The 25,477-nt window shown below is 38.4% G+C and overlaps 1 protein-coding gene across 4 annotated transcripts in view; it reads left to right on the top strand.

Annotated features, from left to right (window-relative positions):
* The first annotated feature begins 345 nt into the window (after positions 1-345).
* Positions 346-25,477, top strand: part of stxbp5a (syntaxin binding protein 5a (tomosyn)) — a 165,109-nt gene continuing 139,977 nt past the window's right edge. For all 4 annotated transcript variants that reach the window (XM_038304198.1, XM_038304199.1, XM_038304200.1 and 1 more), the window contains exons 1-2: positions 346-886; positions 5,389-5,486. In XM_038304198.1, coding sequence (XP_038160126.1) covers positions 731-886; positions 5,389-5,486 — 254 coding nt within the window. In that variant the 5' untranslated portion in view covers positions 346-730. The remainder of the gene's footprint in view (positions 887-5,388; positions 5,487-25,477) is intronic.

The raw sequence follows: 25,477 nt of genomic DNA on the forward strand, positions 1-25,477 counted from the left end.
CTACAAAGTGAGCAATCTCACTTCTCATTCATCACTGTTTGCTTGTGTTTCTAAAACACTTCACGCAGAGAATCCTCTGGCTGATGGGGCCTGAGCGCAATGGAAAAGAATGGCACAGAAGCAGCGGTGTGTTTGCTTGTCTTTCTCCACGCATACAGCACAAAGCTGTAGCATCCCCGCAACACCAGGTGCAGCGGAGCAAAGCCCTACAACGTGGATGCGATACGGGGAAGGAGGGAGGCAGGCAGGGAGGGGGCGTTGTCGCTGGAGGCAGATGAGAAAGAGAGAGAGGGAAGAGTGTGGCTTGGAAAAGTGGCAGGATTTTAAGAGATATTCTGTCAGACATGCGCAGCAACAGCAGCTTCTCCAGCTCTGCGCCGCGTTTCCGCCTTGGCTGAGCCAAACGCGGCGCACACTGTCCGAGAGGGGCGGGGAGTAAAAAACAGAGACGCAGTGGTGGTGGAGCTGGGACGCAGTGAGAACGGATTCGAGCAAATTATACGCCAACCTCCACTGTTATCCTCCCCCTTAGAGAGGCGACCTGTGCGCTGCGCCTTCCCAGCATGGACACTGCGCTAAAGGAGATGCTCTATGATATGACGCTCACAGGGGAAATCAGGGGAGACAGAGCGCGCGGGTGCGCGCGCGAGTAAGAAAGTGGGCTGCACTCATCTTTCTTTCTTTTTTTTTTTTTGCGGGTGATTTCAAATCTGAGCTGCGCGGCGTGAAGATGAAGAAGTTCAACATCAGGAAGGTGCTGGACGGTTTGAAAGAGGCGTCTTCCTCCTCCTCCTCTTCCTCCTCCACGCCGTCTGTCCAAGTAGGGCCCCAGGAGAACAACCTGATCCAGGAGACTCTTCAATCCGAGCATTTCCAGCTCTGCAAGGTGGGGGAGACTTAGATTCCTCTCAGTTCGCTGGGACTCCACTTAACCCATCCTCTATGCCTGTTCAATTCTTGTTTGGTTCCCTCTCATCCCATTTCAGGATGCATACGATGCAACAAAGCTGCAAATAATTAAATAATTACTAGGACAAAAAGGAAATCCTTTGTTCTTTTAAGTCTTCATCTCAACTATTTTTAGGTTTAAAAGCAGATAATGCGGATCTTTGAAGCGTTTTGTGATTATTTCTTTTGTTTTTTTTAAGCACTAATTAAGGCCAGCTACTTCAGTAAAGAAACAGACAGGCCAAATCAGTTTTGTTTTGGTTGCATTTTGTAACCTTTTTCCAATCTGGTCACAGTATGGTGGCATGCGTTTGTACACTCTGTGCAAAATGCCAGAGTTTGCTATGTGTGCGCATGGCCTGAGCTGTCATATCGAGGGGCTGGGCACAACTGATCCTTTCTTGCATAATCTGATGGTTTTGGATTAGCAAAATGCTTGTCATGTATTTGTGCCTTACCCTTACATTTTTACCCCATGCTCACATTTTCCTCAACTCCTCTCCTTCATCCATTCATACACACATTAAAAAAACATCCCCAGGCTCTTTGTCCTGCAGGGTATAATATTACCTAAAGTGACTTGCAACCTATTTAGAGGAAATAAAAGTAATAAAAATGTCTGTCTCCCTCCATCTAGACTGCACAGATTAATGACAGAGAAGATAATTACATGCATTCTATGCTAAATATCAGCCCATTGTGAAGTTACTCTAGCATTTCCCCTGTTATTCTTTAATGACGAGGTGTGGAGTTAATAAACCGCACTGTGTGTTGGATATCGATTTCCCCCACACTTCTGACCCATGTGGTTGCTAAAGAATCCATTCAGGATTTTAGACTGTTCTGACTATATTAATGCCTCAAATACACACAGATGCAAATATATGTGTACAGCTGGTAAAGTTTGTAAGTTCTAATTGAACCACTATCATTCTTTCCAGCTTGTAATCTGCGGAAATCAAAAATATTAAGACTTAATAAAATGTTCTTAAAGTATCAATGTAAACAAGATGCAAATTTTATTTGACGGAAACCTTTATCCCTCTTTCTTTCTAATACATACACAATTTCCAAATTGTTTAGATCAAGTTTTTTGTTTCATCAACAGCTTTAACATATTTATATTACCACATGACGGAAGCATCAGTTTTAAATACCAAAAGCTGACCCCTCATGTTATAATTTCAACTGGAACGCTTGAATAAATTTTGTTACCTGAGTTGCCTAGATGAAGTAAACTTTGACCTTTCAAAATGGCGGAGAGCAGGGAAACTATTCAGTATGAGTACTACATTGTTAAATATTGTCCCTTTGTGGTGTTTGTAGCCTGCACAATACAGAAATATACGTTTATTTATGCGTTATCGTCATTTAAAGTTGTGTTGGTTGTAAAATAACCTTTGATGTTTGGTTTGATCTGATCAGGCTAGCAGTCGGTCGAGGATAGCAGCCAGAGGGTACCGTGCAAGCTGTGTTCTGATGTAGACAATTTCCTCATTTGATCTGTAGTGTACGCCAGTGAGCGCATGATTTACTGGAACCAGGAGATGAGCCTATATCTGTTTTGCCCTAGTGGCAGGTCAGAATAATCTGTGGATTCACCATGTTCCTCTTCTCTACCACAATAAAAGCAGTTGAACGTAATGTGCTGTTAATTTCCACTTTACAACTAGAAAGAATCATTTTTACCAGACCACATGTAGGCAGCATTAATTACAAAGGAAATATGAGAAGTCCTTTAATGTATGGAGTAGTATTAAATCTATCCTTCAAGAAAATCCTAACTTATTATTTTTTTTTTTCAGTAACAAAATGCAGATTACCGTCTGAAGAAAGGTGACTCACAAAAGCAACGCTAAAGAATTTGGGTGTGTACAGATTTTGCAAAATAATTAAGAAAAAAAAAATCAAGTAGAAAATTAAATCCCCATAAATCTTTCCACAGCTTTGAGAGGACCATGAAGCAAAGCCCAGTTGCGGGTTTTAGTGTAGGGTGACCAAACGTCCGTATTTCCCGGGACATATCCGTATTTCACGTCCTGTCCCGGGCGTCCCGGGTTTTTTTTAGAAAGTGAGGAAATGTCCTGATTTCACTGCGCACGACGCTCCGTGTGACGTAATCCCTGAGCCGCGTCAGTGCGGGCAGCCCTGCTCTTAATCAGAGGCTCTGTTCGAAAAAACCTGGGGTGCATCCTCCAAGGACGCGGTCTACCTAGACTGGATCCTTCGAAGTCCTTGAAAATAAGGAGGCCGGAAGAGTTCTGTCTGTAAATTCGAACAGGTCCTCCCTTCGGCGGGTTTTACCGGCGTATGCTCTGTTGCTTAGCAACCGTGAAAGTTGACACACAAAGCAGGAAAGGAATGAATACCGAGGTTTTCCAAACTGTTTGTTTATTGATTTATTTTTTAAAGCTTTTGTAAAGTTAAAGCAAACAAAGACTACACTCACAAGAATCCAGAATGGAATAAATGTTCCAACCACCGGGAGCAGGAACAAATCAAATCAAATGTAATGATAGAAACCTTAGTCAGTTAAATAACCTGCTGCTGTCATTCTGCACATCTCTGATGTTGCTGCTATTTTCAAATATCCAATACTGTAAAAATGTCCATAGCTGCATATTGGTTATTTATTCTCCAGTTTTATATTGTTAAAACACTTTACAGTAGCCTATTTTATTGTTTATATTTTAACTCTTCCCTATATGTTATTCTTATACATTTTTCTAAGGTCCACATTTGTGAGACCATTTTCAATAATCTTTCTGCTGCTGTAAATTTGCCCATTGTGGGACAATAAAGGGATTTTCTATACTATAAAAGGGTTAGAAATACATAAGTAAATCTAAACAATGTATGTATAAAAATATATCTGCAAAATCTCTAATATTCAACAACAAAAAATACTTAGTTAAGCATATTGTGCAAAGCAACAATAAAAAAATTAAACTCCTATCAGATTTATAGTCCCCACTTTGCAGATCTATTAGAATCTGTCCTTAAATTACAGCCAAACTCATTTACACAGTAACAGATAAAAACCTTTAGATAAATCAAACATTACCGCCACATATCTGACTCAATAACCATTAAAACAACTATTTTCATTAATTTCAGACGGAACTATTCACAGAGTTGTATTATTTTAAACTGAACTTCCAATTTTCACCACTGTTCTGCGCCAAGTAACATTTCGTCTGATCACGGAGAAAATCCCGATGATGAGACATTTGTTCTTTCAAACAACCCCCCCCCTGCTCCAAGGTGTCCTGGTTTTCCCAAATGAAAAGATGGTCACCCTATTTTAGTGAGATTTCCACACTGGGAAGTCCGGGCCTTGGGCTACAGCTGTTACATTTCTTTTGTTTATCCATAAAAATGAGTTTCACTTTCAAATTTGAATTACTAATATAATTTATTTTAAAGATTGATATATTCATACATCTCAACTCAATATACACAAGGCTACCTGTGTTGGTGTCTGTCTGATAAGCTATGGGATCAGAATTAAGGGATTTTGAGACTCATGAATAACGTTCCCTTCTGTTCTTCTAGGAATTTAAATCGCTGTCTGAATGTGCTGTTGCTAATCTGTAAAAATCAAGCGGTCTTAATTCTTAAAAGATACACGTCTATCTTTAGAGTTAGGTCAACCAATGTGAGAATCATGACAGCTTAAATCTTTTGTAGACACAGCAGTATAAGTATGCAACCCCCCAAACCCCACCAAAAAAAAACAAAAAAAACAGCTTGGCATCTGATTAAAGCATCTTCCAATCATTTGCACCTTTCCTGTCTGCCTAGACCAGAACTATCTTTAATGTTTCCCTGCAAGAGAAGCAGGTGTCTCTGCTGCACTGAGTCCTCGTTATGTAACATCTTTTAGCCGTCTGCCACAAAGCAAACAAATCCAGGGGCCCGCTGATGCCTGACTGACTGCTAGAAAAAAAAAATCAGACATACATCAATAGAAGAACACTTTTTTTAAGTGTCATACAAGCTAGATCATGTGTAAATGCACTTTATTGTTGTACTTTATTTCCTTACTTCTCTGTAATCACGACTTCATGTGGGAGGCGTGGAAAGGAAAAGGACAACAACATAAAACAAGAAAGGAGGAATAAGATTTCTGAAAATAGGCATTTGATTTGGAAAAGGAGGCCAGAATATTATTTTTTTTTAACCAAAGACAAAGCCAGACAGAGAAAAAATATCTACTCCTTATCCTGTCTCGTTTTCTCCATAATTTGCCATTTTAAGCTTAAATTTCAGTTTCATAACAGCCATCCACATCCATCTGGGCTATTTATTTACTGAAATCAGGTGTGCGACATCCTCTGTCAAAACAACCCCCCTGCTGTGAAATGCAAATTGATATTTTCAGTTATGAAATCTGACTTTTTTCCATTCTCTCTGTCTTCTATCTGCTCATCACACCAGACTGTTCGTCATGGCTTCCCCTATCAGCCGTCATCCATGGCTTTCGATCCCGTGCAAAAGATCCTGGCCATCGGTACCCAGAGTGGAGCTCTCAGATTGTATCCTTTCATTTTGAGCTATTGCAGGAAGCTTTGCCCTGAGGCGCCAAAAGGTAAGTGAGCTAACATTCGAGCCTGAGGTTGATGGACAGCAGCACCATGCAAGAGTCTTGAGTAGGCATTTATTTTTATGTAATATGCTTTATAGGGGTGATTTTTTGCTAAAATCAAAAGTGGTCTTGAGCAGTACAGTAGTTCAGACTTTCTGAAGTTCAAATTTTTTTCTCATCTCCTTTAGGTTGTATCTTTACTATTAACCATGTTCATTTAACTTGTACTAGTTTCCAATTTAATATCTGTGTGTATATCTTTTTCCTATCCTACAATACCACATTCTTTTTTGTGTTGCAAACTCTAACATCACTGTGTTTTTATCAATTGTTTTTTTTTTTTGGCTTGCATGACCTTTATTTTTTAGCAGTATGCAGTACTGGGAAAGAGAGAAAATGAGATGACGTGCTGCAGAGGGTGTCGGGGTAGGGAATTGTACACCTGGATTGCAGGGTTAGCCTCTCCATATGGCTGTACCCTAACTCTAGTAACTCTAACTCTACGATAAGCCAATATAACTTTGTGTTCTTTGGGATTTTAATTGGTAGATTGGCACATTTTTTTGTTTCTAAAATGTTGAAAAGTATAAACAGAACAATGTATGGTGTGGTTTCAGTTGCTAGAATCAAGTCTGGCCAGCTTCCCTGACCCTTCTGGTGAAAAACATTCCCACAGCATGATGCTGCCATGTTGTTATACAGCAGGGATGATGTTTTATAGGATGATTAAACATTGTCTTGTTTGACCAGAACACCTTCAACATGTTGATATTATCTGCCTGGGTTGTGCAAAACCTTAAATGGGATTCTTATGGCCTCCCTTTTACAGTTGGTTTCTGCTTGTCGTTTTCAGGAAGGTCAGTTCTGCTGACCTAATGACAAATAGATAAGTCTAATTCTCTGATTTTTCTTCTTGCTGGGAGAGCATTGTAGGTTTACCCCTTTTATTTACAGTTCTCAATAATGAAAGCATGTAGTGTGATTTTTAAAACGTAATTTTTCTTTAAAATTGTCCAAAACTTTACCGCTCCATCTTCCTTCCTCTTTACGACTATGCACAACTTTGTGTTGGGGAATTACATAAAATGCTAATGAAATAAAAGTTTATGATATAGTTAATGGCAGTGTTTTCCCCTTTTTCTGGCTTTGTTTGAGCAGCTCTGTTAAGCACCTGATACACCTTTAGATCTCATTTATGGGCGGATTGTAAGTCTGCAGTCATTCAGATGTCTTATGACATGATGATGATGATGATAAAAGCGCATTTTAATAATTAAGGCACTCTTTTGCTAACCTTTTAATGGTCTCTAGTTGACTGTTTTTTTAACATTTCAATATCTGACTCCCATCGACAATGTCCAGCGAATCACCACAATTTCACCGCTGTCTTGCAATATGAGGACATTTATGCAAGCAGAAACAACAGCTTTCCATAAAATGACACCGTGGGGAGTCGTATAGCTTCAGAGAACGCCCGCGAGCTTGCCTGTGTAAGGCCTCCTTTACAGCTCCTCCATGTGTTCCTCTGCCTGTCCAACAGCCATTGCCAGCTCATTACAGTGTGATGAAGAGCCGTCCGCCTTGTTGCTTCTTCTTTCCTACCTGCTGGCAGCCATGCCTGTGACTCAGTCCTCACCTATGTTGCAAATGGGAGGATCAATTACAAAGATTCTCTAGGTTTACAGTTTTTGTTACAAAAACAGCGTAACATAACCAGAGCATATTTACATGTCTATTAGCCGACAGGCGAGGAAATTCCTCCTATGGTAAAAGTCTGTGCTGGTGGATTTGCTGAAACAGGGACGCTTCCTAGGATAAGCAAAAATGGCTGTAAGTAAGATGTCCGACTTCAATCAGCTTAGAGATAAATCATCCTAAGTAGGGATCCTGATGGGGAAAGTGGTCACTTTGAAATCCAACGAATCTCTCGAATTTGACTGATGTAGATCTGATAAAACTATCTGAACCACATCAGGGGAAAAAGGGGAGTCATACAGTATCTGTTCCTTGGCGTGCGTCATCCTCCTCCTACATTGTTCTGATGTTTAGTCAGCTCTGTATCTTTATCTGATGCCACGGTGACATTGAAGAAAGGATTTAATGACGGCTTCACGTCTCATAAATTCTGCATTGCTGTATGTTTTGTTATTAGAGGTGTTGTAGTCTTGGCTGGTTGCACTCCCTCGAGGGATTCCTTTGTTTTATGTGGATTTTTTTTGCCTGGGTGACCTCTCAGACATTTGTTTTCTCCCTTTGGAGCACTTATAGCAGACACAGATGAGAAGCCTTAGCCTGGTAGAGCAGGAATGAGCTGAGAATTACATGAGAAGCCAACATGTACCCTCTGAGGAGTGGCCTGATCTGTCCACGCCACAAAGCCAACGGCAGCTTTGTTGTTCATCCATGTTCCCATGTTTGATGCTTGCCTCTGCATCTGGTTCATTCTTCGTCATCCAGCTGGAAAATCAACTGGTCAGTGAGAGAACCTAGGGTTGAGCTCAAGGCAAGTTAAGAGGAAGAGAAGAGAGTAGAAAAAAAAGGGGGCTGGGGGAGGCAGGCTATCCCTTTTTCACAAGCTAATGGCCAAGAATAGAATCCTTATTGATCTATGTGTGGTAATGCACTGAGTCAGATATGCCGAAGTGCATACACAACTTTATCACTCGCTCCCTCTTGCACACACTTAGAGTCAATTGTTTTCTCCACACTATATCTGCAGTAAAAACAAGTCATGAGTCTTGGAAAATGGGTTCTGCTGCACAAGCAGTCTAACTAATATAAGCTATGCACCAGTTTAACCGTAAACAACAAAAAATAAATGACCAGGAATGCAGTATGTTCCAGGGCTATGTAGTGAGACCTTCCATCTTATTGGTTATTCGTCTGTTATTTGGTATTTTTACCAAAATGAACAAAACTCTCTCTGAAACTGAGTAAATGCAACATACTTAAGAAATATAAGAAATTCCCAGAAAGAAGTAGCTCATTTAAAGAGGTCATAGAATGATTATATAGGGCGGCGGTCTTTAACAGGGGGTCCGCGACCCCTAGAGGGTCCACAAAGGTACTGCGTGGGGGTCGCAAAAGTTTGGTTGATTAGGCTTTTTTGTTTTATATTCCCCTTTGCATTTTTTTTCCACTAATTGAAATGTCTTTAAATACACATTAACATGAATTCAACACACTGTAGTAAACAGATAAATGGAGGCAGAAGATGTCTTTCAGTCATCAATGCACACATTCAGCAACACACAGGAGCTCTTTCAAGCTGGGCACCGTTCAATTCACAACACCTGTCCCATTAACGAGGAATCTGAATCAAAAATACTTTGATAATCTCAGGGAGAAATTACTTTCGTTACATGACTCCATATGTAATAGAGTGACTATAGGACCAGTTTGACAACACAATATCATACATTATATATAATTAGGTGGTCCCCGCTCCATCTCGCCATCAGTTTGGGGGTCCTTGGCCTGAAAAAAGGTTGAAGACCCCCTGATATAGGGTATGTGGCGCTGGTCCTTACGATCTCTGAATAGGGTGTGTAACATTAGTTGGGCTGAAAAGGGCACATTTGCTGTTCTATGAGCCCTAATGCAAGCCTGGTTAAGAGCCCCAGAATTAAACGTTTTCTTCCTTTTGTGGTATGATCATGAATATTTAGATGAGCTGTGCGCTGATTGGTTTACAAGTGAAGCCGCTGAGCAAAGACGCATCATAGCAACAAGCACTCACTCACTGAAAAAATCTAATTGTTCATATGGTAGGGTGATTAGACGTCCTCTTTTTTGAAATTCTGGGGGGAATTTCAAAATCGTCCGGGATTTTGGTCGACTACAGTGCAGCAGACCGAGGCGTGAGATCCAAGATTGCCTGCCCAAAGTAATGCTACATTCACACCGCAAGCGGCAAGAGCAGCAAAAACGCGCTTGCTGCTTCATTTTTGATGCTTGTACAAGTTTAGTTCATACGCGCGGCTAAAGGAGCTTTGCTGCTCTGCCTGTGCCGTGGAAAAGTGGGTTTGATGCGCGTTGGGTGGAGCTACCCTATCATTTATTTGCCTGTAACAATGGCAGCTATATTTGCTATTATCAATGGGTAAAAAATAATTTGAATATGTTTTTCAGTGAGAAAGTCCACCTAAAAACTTAATCTGTGCAGTCAGTTCATCCAGATTACCATCCTGCCTTTAAACATTATTTTGCTGTGGGAGCCGCTCAGACCCCCACATACCAGCAGTGCGCTGTCAGTAGGAATCCCATTCAACAGCAGTCTCTGGCCCGGTCGTTTGTTCGCGGTTTGCCGTGGCGGCTGAAGGGCGGTTTTCATGTACGTAATCCAAACTGAAGGCACCAGGATATTAAAGTGAACATGTTTTGCCGGGCAGATTTCGGCATTTTAAGTTAATTTATTAGTTAATAAACTGTTTCAGAGGAGTAATCATATTGATTTGTATCATCAGTGATGTGTCTGTCTCCCTGCCAGCTCCCAGATCATCTTCTCTGATTGGTTGATTTGGAGCGTCGAGCAGCAAAAGTTCAATTTTTCCAACTCCAGCAGCTGCTGCGTTTGCAGCGCGTCCCGCGCGTCAGATGCTCGGAACCTCACAACGCACTGCTCCTGAGATCCTTTCTTATAATTACGAGATACGGATCTCGTAATTATAAGGATCCTGATCTCAATATTATGACATATTATCTCATAATTATGAGATTGTTATCTCGTAATTATGAGATAATATTTCATACTTAGAAGATCAGGAAGGACAGTTATTGCTTAGCTATGCTACATGAAACTTCAACAATGATTGGGTTGTCGGATTTAATATGCTTTTATATCCTTTTAGCTATGTCACACTGTGAAACACAGAATTTCCTCAATGTGGATGGAATTAGTTTTAGTTTGTCAGCATTGCGCAGGTACTTTAAGTCCTTAGGATTATTTAGCCGAAAAGCCCACTCTAACTTGTTGGAAGTTGCACTCTTACTGCAGGAGCAAGTAAACCAGCACAGAATGCTTTATAGCTCTAAATTAATACATCTGTAATGTATTCCAGGTGGTTTTGTGGTGTCCCAAAGAACTGTCTGGTATCTACTCAAAAATCCTAGATTCTCAAGGAGTACAGCTGAGGCTTCAGTCGTCTAAGACGACGTCCCAACTTTATGTGGCATGTCGATTCATATGACAAACTAAAATCATACGGAATCTGTATTAATGGAGCTATTGACGGATTTTCTCATATGGTCATATGGCTTCATGCTTACTCCACAAGTAGTAATCCTTGGGTTATAGTTGGATACTTTATTGATGAAATGGAAAACAGGAGCGGAAACTCCAACAATCAGGTCAGACCTGGGTACAGAGAACTGCTCAGTCTAATGCAGATATTTTTAAGAAGTAATTATGAGATCATATCTTATAATTATGAGAAGAAATCTCATAATTAGAAGATATAATCTTATACTTACGAGATATTGATCTTGTAAATATGAGATAAGCTGTCTGATTTTGCTTTCATTGGTAAATGCAGTATGCTTCCGTAAATTTCTAAGCTTTTCAGCATGAATAAATATTTCGATCAAGATGACAAAGCTGCTTCCTTGTATGTTAAAGTATTAGTAGTTTGAATGCTATAATTAAATAAAAATGTACTATCTTTTTGGGAATACATAAAGAATTATATATTATTATTATTATACATTGTTTGTATTTGCGGACCATAGTGGACCAAAAAATAAGTTTGATCCATTTTGACATTTTGATTAACATGACTGTGCAAGTGCTTCCCCCGTACATATGTGAGCAGGTCGGAGTGATGACGGACGATGTGGATTCTGGGATTTAGTAGGAGAACTTGCATAATCAGTTGATGACTAAATACTTCTTTGTCAAACCATATGTACTGTATGTAAGATATCCATCACTTAGTATATCATTATCTCTTTTTTGTAAAATTTATTTCAGATCAGATACTTCAATAAATAAAAATGAATAATTTAGTCGGAAGACACTGCAAGGATTCCAAGTTTATCCTAAGTGAAGCATCAAAACCAGTTTGAGATCCTTAACCTGGTTCTTTTTTCTTTTTTTATTAGTAAATAAAAGCAAAGCAAATGGAAACACAGTGTTTGGTAATGTTTACAGCCCTTAAAAAGCGATAGATTTCAGTATTGATGCATTAAATGAACTGGAGAAATTATATTGATTTTTTGGGGGGGGTATTTGACTTGCTGATCAGTGGCCAGAGCCTGATGAAGGTAAAAATGGCCGATTGATTGGTGCATCACTGCTTCTAATTGAGCATATTTAATTACCACCCACTTATTCCAGGGGCGCACACAAAGCCAGATACCTTGAAGCTAACATTTTTTTTTGCAAAAATATTTATCCTTAAAAAATATATTTTCCCTTCCCATATGGATATCATTTACAGGGCTGAAAAAAAAATCCCTCCTCAAGTTTTGCTTTCTAGTGCGACTCTATTTCTCATACACATAACCATATATTTAAAATCTACATTTCTTATTTAAACAAGCTATGAACTTAAGATTTCAAGTGAAACAAGAAAAAAAGAAAAAAAAAATGAACAGCATAATTTTGTAACAGAGCAATTTTCCTTTACTTTTTTAAAATCCACTAACGGGATGAAATACATAACCTAGCCCTGTAGGCTCAAACTTTATCATTATTTTAATAAAAATTGTTACTTTTCTAGCTAAACATGCAAAAAAATCCATCTTATTCCTCCTTACCTCCCCCTTACCCCTTGTTTTTTCTAATCTTAAAAAAAAAAAAACATCACACAACAATCCAAGATATGAGCAGGTGTTTACTTAAGTCTTTATGATTTCTACAGGCAGGTTTACAACAATAGTAGATTTAAATTATGGCTTTTAGTTTCAGTGTGTCACCCCTAGTGGCCCCATCTGGCCACCCCTATGAAACATTTCTGGAGGCGCCACTGCAAAGAGGACCATCCATTTTGGAATAATTTTTTTTCTTAATATACATCATGTGATTTCTGTCAGTGTGGCAAAGATTCAGCAAAACAACAGAACATTTGGTGGAACATTTTTTCTCTGCCACAAGGCCGCTGTTACACCTGCTGCCAAATTCCAGTGAACCTGCAACTGATGCAGATTGGGGGTTAGTGTTCAGGGTTGGTGTTTAGGGGCCAGTTTGGGATTGGGCCTAGCTGTCTCTTTCCTTCTGTGTAGCAGTTAACCCACTTTAAGCTCATTACCATCACATAAAGGGCTGGAATGATAAAGTTAGGGATTTATTCTCGTTGAATAAAACAAGACCAAAACAGAGAGTCTCTGAAATTTGGAAATTGCACTTTTTCTTTTGATTACATGATATACCATAATCTACTGATTGTCTACCACTGCTCTTTAGGAAATACATACTGAGCCAATGAACCTATCATCACTGTTCACCTTTCTCTCTCTCTTTTTTTATCACAAAAATCTGTTTAAAGCAACACTTTTTAAATTTTTACCCCAGTATTAACTTAACTTGAGAATCAATTAATGTATTTTTTCCACATCGATGTACATGTTAATGCTTTGTTTGGGCTCATAATCTCTCCTGTGTAACTTAAGAGGATAGGATCCATCACTGAATGGCTCATGTTACCTAAAGCACAGCTTTATGGCAGTCTGAGCTCCCCTTAAACACTCCCCTCAGCCGCCCTCCAAAAAAGGTTGTTTGGCAACAAAACAGACATGGCACTTACTTAATTAGATACATTTTTCATGGTTCTCTGGTGTAGGATTTAACATAGAGGGATGTATGTGGCACCGTCTTTTCAAGAAGTTTTGGAAATAAGATTTATGGTGCGTTCACACCAAAAGCATTCTGGGCATCAGGGAATCTCTACAATCTATGGTTGACAGCGTCAGGCAGCTTCTCAAGGTCCTGCCCTGCATCCACAGCTGAAATTCAGAATTCTCAATGCTCATTATTATTAACTAAAACATTTTCTTACTGAACTGTGGCAAACTACATTTATAAATGTGAAAAAAAAAATGTCATAAATTTTTTGCCCTGGGATGATTTGGCCCTGTTTTCAAGATAATGGAGTTTTTGTTTATATTATAGCAAATTTGCCCTTTTATCCCAGAGGAAGAGCTGATTAGCAAGTATGTCCCCTTGCTCACACTGGCTCCGGTGCGGTTACCGAGCCGACAGAGACCGCGACTCCCGCACACCCCCTATCACACCGCCCTTTTGACTACGGTGCAGTGTGGCTCTGCGGCTCCGGCAACAGGTCCGGAGATTTAACAGAAGTTCACTTGAGTTCACGTAACTTCACGCGATAACACGGCCGAAATAAGGATATTTGCGAGAGCTTGTTGCGGAGGTTCTCCGGCACGCCGCAAGGATAGCTTTCTTGCGGAATTTTCTGCAGCGCCGGAGTGTCTCGGTAACCGCAGCCGGACAGCTCAGCAGCCGGTGAGAGAGGTTTACGTCTTTTTAATGACTTGGAATCACTGCGGCGCCGCACCCACCGCACCGCAACGGTAAGACCGGAGTCGGTGTGAGCCTGGGGTGTAGACATCAAATTTCAGATTTTGGGTTATATATTAGAATATCTTAAGGATTATTTGAAACACACATTTGTTTTGTTTAAAAGCACAGAGGCCTGTGGAATCCAGCCAATGTATACATTCGTCCCTATTAGTTTTCCTTTTGTAAGAAATGCCAATTGTGCCAAAAAATACCTTAAATCAGCACAGCAGCACTGTAAAATCAGCTCACAGTCTTACAAAAGGTGCATTGTTTACATTTTCTTGAACACATTTACTGTAAAAAAGGAAAGCAGAGTAGTGATGTAGGAACTAATGGAGCACCACCATCCCTTATAAAGATGCCTGGATATATATATATATATATATATATATATATATATATATATATATATATATATATATATATATATATATAATATTGAAATTTTTTATTTTTTTGCATGGTCATCCATACTAATAATTATATAGGACTGACAACCAACTTTTGAATGAGCAGTTGATAAGCCCAGAGCATCCTGCTTGTGCAGATTATGTAGACCTCACACAGCAGTGAATTGTTTACATAAGTAATAATGTATTTGACTGTAACTAGAAGTATTAAGGATTTGTTTTAAATAAATACATGCATAATCAAGTTCGCCAGTGTCTGTGTTATGATTTGAGTGTTTAGTTATAGAAGATGACAGTATTATGACCACATCATAATAAGATGAAGAAGGAAGAACAAGAGCACTATTTACAATGCCCGTTGTGAACAGTGAATGCTACTGCAATAGAAAAGTGTCTCTGGATGTGTGTTATGACCAGGGGCAATGATGTTGAAGTCGGATAAAATATGACATGACTATTTAGACTGCAGATGCCTTGAAAACTATTGGATTCATATCCGATTTGTGAAAATGTCTGAAACCGGATTTCATTTTGAACTGAAAAGATTAGAATTGGGTCATTAAGACCTCTGTGAAAAATATTAAATTCAAGTCATACTCGCTTGATGGATGAACTTAGCCTTAGATTTCCATTGTTCCTCCATGAAGATGATGCATTTTGCCTATTGTGCTTTTGATGTAAAAGCCATAAGAATTGTATTAGTGTCTAAAGTAATCAACTTAGTTCTATAATCCTGCTCTATGGAAAATATATTTTTATGGCTATAGAAAGTATTTCGCTTCATTGTATTTGGTTTCTTTTTTTCGTTGGGTAGTAACTAAAGAATTAAATCTCTGACCAAAAATATTCCTCCTTTGGTCAGAGATGTGCTTTTGTATTTTTTTTCTATGTATAGATGTGTGCATTTATGTTCCCCTGGTGGTCTGCAGCTGTTTATGACAATATTGTTGACTCCCCTCCTTACTGGTGGTGGTCAGAAAAAATGGCAGCACCATAACTCAGAGGATGCCTGAGAGATGCAGATCAATAGATCAAATTGTCAGTCTGTGCTCTGCCCGATTATCTCATCGACAGATGCAAGACATCATACCTCTCACACATCTAAATGTGGGCAACAAACACACACACATGCACTGATATTATTTCAGATATGGCAGAGATGCCATTGTTTTTGGTTTTCTTTCTTATGCAGTAACATTTGGGGATGGGTAGCACACATATTTATGAATTTGCATGCAAATAATGCATGTGTGCTGCACAGATGTTGGTGGGAGCATGTTTGCAGGGTTATCTTTGGACCCACAATGATGCTCCCGCTATAACTGCTGTGTCTGATAGTAGCCCTGTGCAGCTTCTGGCTGGAGCAAAGATTGACTATGACATATCTTTATCATTAATCTTCCCTCTGATTCACTCAGTATCTTTGCTGCCGTTCAAGCCCTTTTTTCCTGCAGTTACAAGAAAACCTCATGGAGTTATGAGCTCCCTGACTGGACTACAGAATAGATACATTTCGTTGGTGTAAAGGCTGGAAATGTTCCTTTCCTAATGACCAATATACTGTCCATTTAACATGGAAGTAAGGGTTTCTGTGAACGAGCTGCAGTAAAAAATATAGCATTTAAATTTATCAGCAAATTTCCAGAATGTTTCTAAGGACATTGACATGCTGATTTATAGAGGACTTTGCTTCGGCGGCATCTATTCTTTAAGAAATCTTGTGAGAAAAAGTTCTTGTGATCAGTATTACATTTATAACAGTGATATTGGAGTTGTAGAATAATGGTGAGTTTTGTTGTTTTTGTATTTTTATTTTCTCTCTGCATATATTCTGCATCTTCAGAGATATAAACAGTTGCAGGTTTTCTTAAATGTTTCGTTGACTGATATTTTCTTTGGTCTACTTTGTAACAGATTTTCTTTCAGCATTGAGTTTTCTAATTTTGATTCTGTTTTTAACATAATTCTCTCTTCATAGAACTCAGTGGACTAAGTGGTCTGATTCAACATGGCATTCCTATTACCTAAATTTACTTTTGCCATCACCTGTCTGCTTAGTGTGACTGTATAGAAGTAAACCAAATTGTAATAATATTAAAGGATTACAATATGATACAGATTTTTCTTAAGTAATATTAAGTCATATTTCCCTGCCTATTCCTTCTTTTCTATGAGAAAAATGTTTCACCACTCATAAGAACCTTGCCATGTAAGATGTAGAAAATTTATATAAAGAGAGGTCATTATTTTTTAACTGAATTAAGAGCAGTGAAAACCCTACAGTATAGAAATATTGACATGCTGAATTTGCATTTGAGGCACTGGCTATAATATCCTCCCAAATATTGCATCAGAGCAGTTTTTCGTGATAGCCATAATGCACGTATTGACATTGAAATTACCATAGCCATTTGATACATTTTGCAACTCTTATACATTATGGGCCTTTCTTGTTACTGCATGCAATGTGTGGGTGTGTTCTGAGTGATGTAGAAAGATTGCTGTGCAAATGTTAAGACTTGCAAACTAATTTGGTTCCACCCATTAAAATGAGTAGAAAGCGTTTTCTACTGGAGGTTTGAGAGCGGTTGTAAAAGAAAGATGAGGTTCAAAGCCATGTAGTTGGAGATTATAATAAAAAGAATTCTATAGATATTAATTTATAATCACAAACTGTATTTTTAAGCACTTTACAAGGTTGGTATATCTCTTAAGTGCTATGAAAAAAGAAAACAAAAATAAAATGATGAAGAGTATGAACCATAATTGCACTTTGTTGAATCAAGGGGGGAGGGACCTCCCCGAGCAAGAGATTCACACTTTCTTTCTCTCTGCTCCTTTAATATTCAATTTTTTTAAATAAACATGCCACATTATATAATTCTATACTTTTCTTTTGTTATGCTTTAACTGTATAAAAACAATCTACCATTCCGCTGCATAACCCCCCCTCCCCCCTGCATACGCTTTTTTTCCTTTAATAAGGATATTCTACGAATGTTATTTTTTACGGTCCAAATATATTAACAGTAACACAGCATCTCTCTCCATCGTCTTTTCATTGTACCACTGTCTCTTTTTTGTTGCAGCAATAACAGCAGATATATTTGTGTCAGTTTGTATCTGATTTTCAGAAGTACTTAAAAAATGCAAAACCTGACCACAGTTGAGCTTCAGATAAAAAAAAAAATACTTTGTATATAGCAGCTGTATAAATTTACATATCCTCAACCCATGCAGATCTGTTACCATCTCCTTTGAAGATCAAAAATAAATACAAAAATACTGTATGTTAGCATATGTTTTAAGATGCGCAAACCCTCTTAAGATAAGGCCCTAATCTGGACACCTAATGACGTTTTCATACAAGAAATCCTGGGATCAATTTTGGCTTTGGGGTTTTGTGCATTTAATTTCTCTTTAAAGAGTAACTGAACTCAAAATCACTTTTTTTGTGCAAAAAATCAGTTGGAATTGTGTCTTAAAGGCTCTGACATTTTTATACCCTGTATAAAAATGACATAGGCAGAAGTGTAGTTTAAAACAGTTTTATTGTGTAATATTAAGTGCAAAACCATCTTTGTGCTGACCTCTGATTTGAAACGGGGCCACTGCAATTGAATCTTTTATTCCTTAAAAGATAAAGGTACATGATTCATACTATCTCAACCAAGTTTATCTTTGCTGTTTTAATCACTTGCTATCTTTATTGTAGTTTTCATTATTTTAATATGAAATGTGATGTTACACAAAGTTTGTGAAAGTAGTCTTTTATTGTTTCATAAATCCTCATGTTGTTTCATGAAACTTAAGCTAACCTTTTCAGATATCTCTGTATTCTATATTCCTGAGGAGAAAAATTGACATTTCAAAATGTTTCACTCTAACTCTTTTTTTTCATTCAAATAGTTTGTTACATCTATAGCTTATTTTTAAATAATTTGATGCTCATAAATATAACTGAGGATTTCATCCACACTAAAGATCAAAGCCAAATTGGGGCTTTTTACATTTCCAACTAAATGGATGCAACAATCAAGCTGAAAACTGCTAGATTCAAGTCATCAGTAATTTTCTATTTCTATCACTTCGATTCTTTCTGTTAGCAGTGAGCCGGTGCATCACAGTTGCATAAACTACAGGGGTACCCTCAAATGAATGGCTCATTACTAGACCTGTACACAGCTTAATGACGAGGTGATAAGGCAATTCAACAATTTGATTAGGGTGTACAGGGTAAGGGATGCATTTAAAGGTTAGAGGATGGTACTGCTACAGGACTAGACTTTGGACATAACTAATATAGTGAGATGGAGGAACTGAATATGTTAAATAGTTAGTTTTACCCAAACTGACCAATATTTTCTTCATGCAAAAGTGAAACAATGAGCTAGAAAAAATATTGACCAAGAACTGCTTGATTATAACTAATCTTAATAAAAAACAGTGTGAAAGTTTATGTGGCTGTAAGTGCAAAGGGGTATATAAAGAAAAGTAAGTTTCCATCTATGTTCTTTTGTGTTATCCACTGTACTAAAACTGGCAGAATCATTGAGAGCTTTTTAAAAATCTTAAACTGAAAGTTGTATGTGTCTGTATTGTATGTGTCTTTCTTTAAAGTCTGTATTGTTGAAGACGTGTCAGACACTCTTCAGAAGAGTGTCTTCATGTTTTAGCAAGTGTTTGCTTAATACTATTCTAAGCTATTTTTACATACATTATACACTGCTTGGCCCCCAAAATGTTGCCACCCAAAAAATGGTCACACACTCTAATATTTCCACCTTTAGCTTTGATTATGTCGCTCATTTTCTATGGCATTGTTTCCATGCCATAATATTCATTTCCACAGTGTTGCATTATTGATGCACCATAAAGCCTTCTCTAGAACATTCCAAAGATAATCAATGGGGTTAAGGTCGGGAGTCTGCAGTTGTTAATCCATGTGTGAAAATGATATCTCATGCTTCATGACTCAGTCTTTTACATCTCTGTCCCGATTAATTCTGGCATTGTCATCTTGAAATATCAGAGAAAAAATGTTGATGGAATAATCTGGTCTTTCAGTATAGTATAGTATAGCTAGTCAGCTGACCTGATTGTCTGAGCACATACTTTTACTGAATGTAGAACTGACCAACGAAAATGCAGAAGCAACAAATATTTAAGAAATGGCCCAATATTTATTTTATTTTTATTGTCCTAATTAAAAATAATTTACACTCAACAGCAAATTAGTTTAAATCATTTACAATTCTTACACACTTTAAGTATGTTTTCTTTTGATAAGAGCCAATGCTTCCTTGTTTTTCTTTTTTATTGTTTCACTATGAATGTGGATTAATTAATAAAACATACTTTTTTATGTTTGTTATTTTACAAAACTATTTCAGTGTACCTCAGTATTTTAAGTCTTACTATGGCCTTGCATGCACCTTATACACTGCAGCATTAACAGGTGGCTCAACATGTGCTGCTGAGTTAACCTTTTTCCCCCTTGATTCTGATAACAATTCTACTAACAGAGAAGATGAAATGTTTAATTAGACCAGCATTTTTGAAAGTTTTATCAGATGTGACTATTTGTAATAAACAGTGTGATAATGTATCGAAACAATTGCACAATTAAAGAAATTATTTAAAGAGCCTATGTGGAAAAACTATTGGTGAGGTGTTTCATAGCATAGGCAGAACTTGCATTTATACAAAATTTCCTCAGTCTCCTTGATGGGCCCTTGGCTGGTCCCCTACAATTCCCTTTTAGACATCAATCTTTGCACTAAAATATTCTTTTTGTAATGATTTGTGGACATTAAGATCTAAAGAGAAGCACCTTCTCCTGATCAGACCTTGTAATTCAGTGAAAAGGTAAAGTCAGAGTAAAAAAAAAATGCACCCCCAGGAGAAGGAGGGAGTCACTCTAGTTGCTGGAAGTGGGAGGGGATAATACTGAGAGTTGCAGGGACGTGGCCTGCTGTTCGTCTGGCGTTTGACTGGGAAAGGCCATTTTAAATGGCTGCTACTGTACATGCTGACCACAAATTGGTGTACGGCTGTAAGTAATGATTATTTTGCAAATCGATTAATCAGTTGGTTATTTTTTTGATTAATCAATTAATAACTGAAAAGCCAAAGGTTCCTTACAGAAGATTTTTTGCCAAATAAACCAGGTGAAACAAAACATTTTCCACTTGACGAGTTCTCAATAGAGGATATTGACAGACGAAAAATCTTTTGTATCTCAAATCCAAAATGTTTGCATATTCTTTTGATAATATTGGTACAATTACTGCTGTAGTGGGTGACTCTGTCAACTAAAAGCATGTTTTAGAGGCTCTACACTCGCGTTAACGATTAATTGATTACTAAATTAGATGACGATTTTTTCAATAATCAATTAATCACGATGAATCCGATTAATTGTTTAAGCCCTTAATTGGTGCTGTACATGCTGCTTCAGTGGGCAAGTGGTCCTTGACTGCTGTGGAGAGGCTTATAAGACTTGGGCTTAGACAAACCTTATTGTTATCTTGTACAAACAGGGTGTACACAAAATGAAATTTCGTTTTGTACAGCTCTCAAGACATTTCCATTTCTTAAAGTGCAGCAGTGATCAAATGTAAACATGGTGAACATGTATTGGGATTCCTTGTTTTTGGCTCAAACAACAACAAGGCTTTGTTGGGCTACTGTATAAAACCCCAAACTCATCGCTATTCCTGACATTTTGAATTGAAAAATCTTACTGAATGGGAAGCGAAAAGTCTTTAAACTTAGAAAACAAGTCCAGTGGATTATTTTTTTTTTTTTGGAATGACTATGACCTGGATGACTGAGAACCTTCACCAACATATTGAACTGAGATATGATTTACAGTCTTTCAACATTCAGATTTTTTTTTTTCATATAATGTTAAATGTTACGGGCTCTGGAACACGCTGCGCAGGGATAAGCGCCGCGCCATTAGCCAATTGCAGTCATACCTATTGTTTCAGATGGCACCCAATATAGCTGACTCTTCATGGGCACATGAAAACAGATCAAATAGTTGGTAGGAGGAGGGTGTAGCCCCTGATTGGGAAAGGCCCAGGTTCTCCAGTCTTTCTAATTATCTGATTATTTGACACAGGTGTGTTAGATCTAAAATATGCTGGGCAATGGTCCTAAAAGACTGGAATTTGAATTTCCCATCCCTAAATTTGACTGTGCATGGTATCAAGTACCAAGTATCTTTCCTTGCATTGGTATCTGAGTTAAGATTTTAGTATGTGATAAAACTAATTTCAAAATAACTTTGGCATAAATGTGCTGGAAATAACTCATGTCACAATTATAAGTTGCGGTTTTGACTTTGTAATTTCCCAGCTCTATTTGGACTCTGTGGGGTTGCTGGTTAGAGTTCTGAATGTCAGAGATGTAAAGCTTAGCGAAGCTTGCCCATACTTGAAGCAGAACTATCATTAAAACACATTGTAGATTAGCAGCAATGTTATATTGGTATTAGTCTTTATAGATATTGCTTAAAATACATCTAAACAACCAATTACCGGCCATTTGCCTCACAGCAGGGCCGTTACTGAGAGTTTTGGCGCTGTTCAGTTGTTTTTTTGCAAAGATGGAAGGGAAAATAGAGAATGTTTTTCTTTGACTTTCATGTAACTTAAGTGCACATCGGAATTACACCATTCCCAGAACACAAGGATGTGTATCTGAAGTGAAGCTGGCTTCATCTTTTTTGTGCTCTAAAGGTAATCTAGACATTCTATTTTTGAGCTCCATGGAGCTGGTAAACAAATTTTGCAGCATCAGCTCCAGAAAACTGCAGTCCTCTGCCCAGTGCCCTCGCTGCATGTTTTTTAATTTTAATTTTGTCGCACCGGGACCTTTTATTCACAGTAATCAGACAGGGAAAAGGATGAGGAGAGAAGGGGAAGACATGCATTAAAGTTCAAACAGTCAGGAGTCAAACCTTGTAAAGCTGTTTAAAGGACGAAAAGCCTCTGTAACAATCATACAACACATAACTACCTCTCAGCATGCGTTTCTGTCTCATTATCTTTGCTTTTATAAGCAGCAAATGTAAAGAAGCTTCATATTTGTTAAAGCTATGCTGCCATGTAGGTTCTCCTTAATATGTTTTTTACATTTTTATCTGCTTTTCTTCTCCCTTTATAATTGCTGATGGCTGACTTGCTAAACCACTACTTGGAATAGATAATACGTAAACTTGAGGAGTTGTATCTTATATCAGTTACCCTGCAAAACAATGTTTGTCTTTATCAGTGACTAGTTGAAATTGACTAGGCCATGCTGGGCTTCTGTTCACTTAAAACAAGGTACAGTATAAGGGGAAATTAAGGGCAACTGTTAGTGGAAAAGTAAATGCTCTCTGTAAATGATTGTGTCTTTATGTTGTAAAATTTAATATTGGATCTCTTGATTGTTGTTGCAATAGAAAGCCTATTTGTTCACTTTGCTTTATTCTGGAAAGAAGAAAAACAGAAACATGACTGTGGAGGTGCATGTGTGTTATATTGGGATCATCAATATCTGAGGTCACCAACCGGTGCACTAATTGATCTCGAGGGACACAGGGACATGCTTCAGTGCCAGATTCTAAATAAACCAATTTCCACTGCCACATGAGAGACAAAGACAAAGTTTTAGCACATTCACTTATTATATCATTACTGCCAAATTAATGGCTGTATCCCTATTGATTGGTACCAAATATAGAAAAAAAACATTGTACAAGTACCACTGTCAGAGATTTTTGAAGGCAGCCTACTAGGGATGGGACGATTTATGAAAACCGTCAGAATCGTTCGGTTCGACTGTCTCGGTTCGGTTCGCGTGTGTTTCGTTCAGTTCATGCGCTGCTCCTTTTTCTCATAGAGGAAGCGATTACACTCCAGAGCAGAAGGTGGCGGTACTGCGACCAAAGCCAACCGCCAGTAGTAAACAAGAAGAAGAAGCGAAGCAGCTTAGCCGGGTGTAGCAGGGAAAAAAATCAGTTGTTGTGGAGAATTGTGTCGGACTGGCGAGTGGGAAAGAACAGGAGTTGGAAGACGCGCCAGCAGCACTTTATAGGTCTGCTGTATGGGAGCGCTTTGCATTTAGAGTGACCTACGATGACAGCGGAAAGAAAGTTGTGGATAAAAGTGCAACAGTGTGCAAGCATTGTGCAACACGTTTTGTTTATGCTAACAGCAACATGTCATGCTAACCCCGAAATCCCTCATACTCCGTCAGCAACCCCCGCTGCGCTCCAGACCGGCTGCTCAAAGCAAAGCCTACAGCCCCCACTGTGGCTTTGTCTGCTCCCCTCTGAGTTCCTTGGAGATGGTAGAGAGCATGCGCCAGATGATTAAATTCAAAGCAGCAAAACATACGGAAATGATCCAGGGTTTCCGCGGATCATGTAAAATAATTACAATCCATTATTTTTTGGGGGATTTTTTCATTAATTTCATAATTTTTTATGGAATTTCGGTGTAACAATCAACATGTATCGAATCGAACCGAAAACCGTGACCAGAAACCGTGAATCGAACCGAACCGTGGATTTTGTGAATCGTTCCACCCCTACAGCCTACAGTTGTTTAGACATACCCTACATTCTGCATACTATATATATATATATATATATAGTGTAAAACTAAAAAAATTCGTTTAGAACAGCTCTCTGGACAATTTCATTTTTTTTGTGCAGTCTTGAAATATAGTAAAAAATATATAAAAAACAGTAATATAAACATATGACTGTAAATTTACACTTCATTTTATATATATATATATATATATATATATATATATATATATATTATAAAATATAATAAGTATAATATAATATTATACAATAACCCATTTTACAAAACATTTAGCAGTCTAATGGCAGTGGGGGAGAAACTGTTATGGAATCTGCTGGACCTGCATCCAATTATTCAAAGTCTCTTCCCAGACTGCAGCAGGGAGAATAGTCCATGGTGGGGGTGTGAGGGGTCATTTATGCCTTCAAAATGGCTGTACCTTCAGCATTCAGTGACTGTGAATGCTGCCTTAAACTAGGTAGATGTCTAAAAGAAAAAAAAATCATATGGAATGGTTATACCCGTTTCAAGGTCAAAACCAGTTATAAATAGTAATTGAATGTTTAGGCCACTTGAAAATGTTAAGTTAAGTGGCCTAAACATTTAATTGTTGATGTGAAGATTCAAAAATATATACAACCAAAGATTGTTTGAGCCATCCATGATCCCTCTTGACAGCTGACAGTAACTTCTACTTGTATTTGAAGTGCCAAATGTATTTTGATAGATGATCAGATAATCATCATGGCACCAAATACATCTGCTATTATTGTATTGGAAAGACTGGTGAATGGGAACTTTATGTACTGTAACACATTATGTCCATGCTGCTATGTTGATCAATTTTGACTTCCTTTATGTATGTCAAGAACCGCGGACAGAAGGACCCAGTATTCAAGGCGAGACAGTCAGTAGGAAAGTTCAAACGTTTATTAAATGAAACAAAACAAAACCGGAGCTGTCGCTCGCGGACACTGCAGGCGGGGGGGCGGGGCACCGCCCAATCTCAGACATTCTGTAGTGGGAGAAACACAGGTAAGTGACCACGATTATCTGACAGAAGATTATCTGAGTTGGTCACTTACCTGGTTTAACAGTCCAGACCAAGAATGTCATCCCGTTGCTGTCGTCGAGGTCATGCTGGAAGCCGATCCTGGTCAGGGATCCAGAACAGACAGGAACAGACAGAACAGGCAGACAGGTGCAGACAGGCAGGCTCAGTGGAAGAGGGTAGCCGAGACAGGATGTAGGAACCGGAACTTGAAGCAGGACTTTAAACTGGTCTCCTCCCTGAAGCCAGGCTTACTGGATAAAAACTGAACCTCCCCCCATAATGAGCCAAAAACCCAGAGGACTCCGTGGGGGAGGAACAGTGGACGATCAGGAGACAAGACAAACACTAAAACCCTCTTTCCACTGGCAG

Source organism: Cyprinodon tularosa, unplaced genomic scaffold, assembly GCF_016077235.1.
Source record: "Cyprinodon tularosa strain WSP-4 unplaced genomic scaffold, ASM1607723v1 ctg528, whole genome shotgun sequence".
NCBI classification, from domain to species: Eukaryota; Metazoa; Chordata; class Actinopteri; order Cyprinodontiformes; family Cyprinodontidae; genus Cyprinodon; species Cyprinodon tularosa.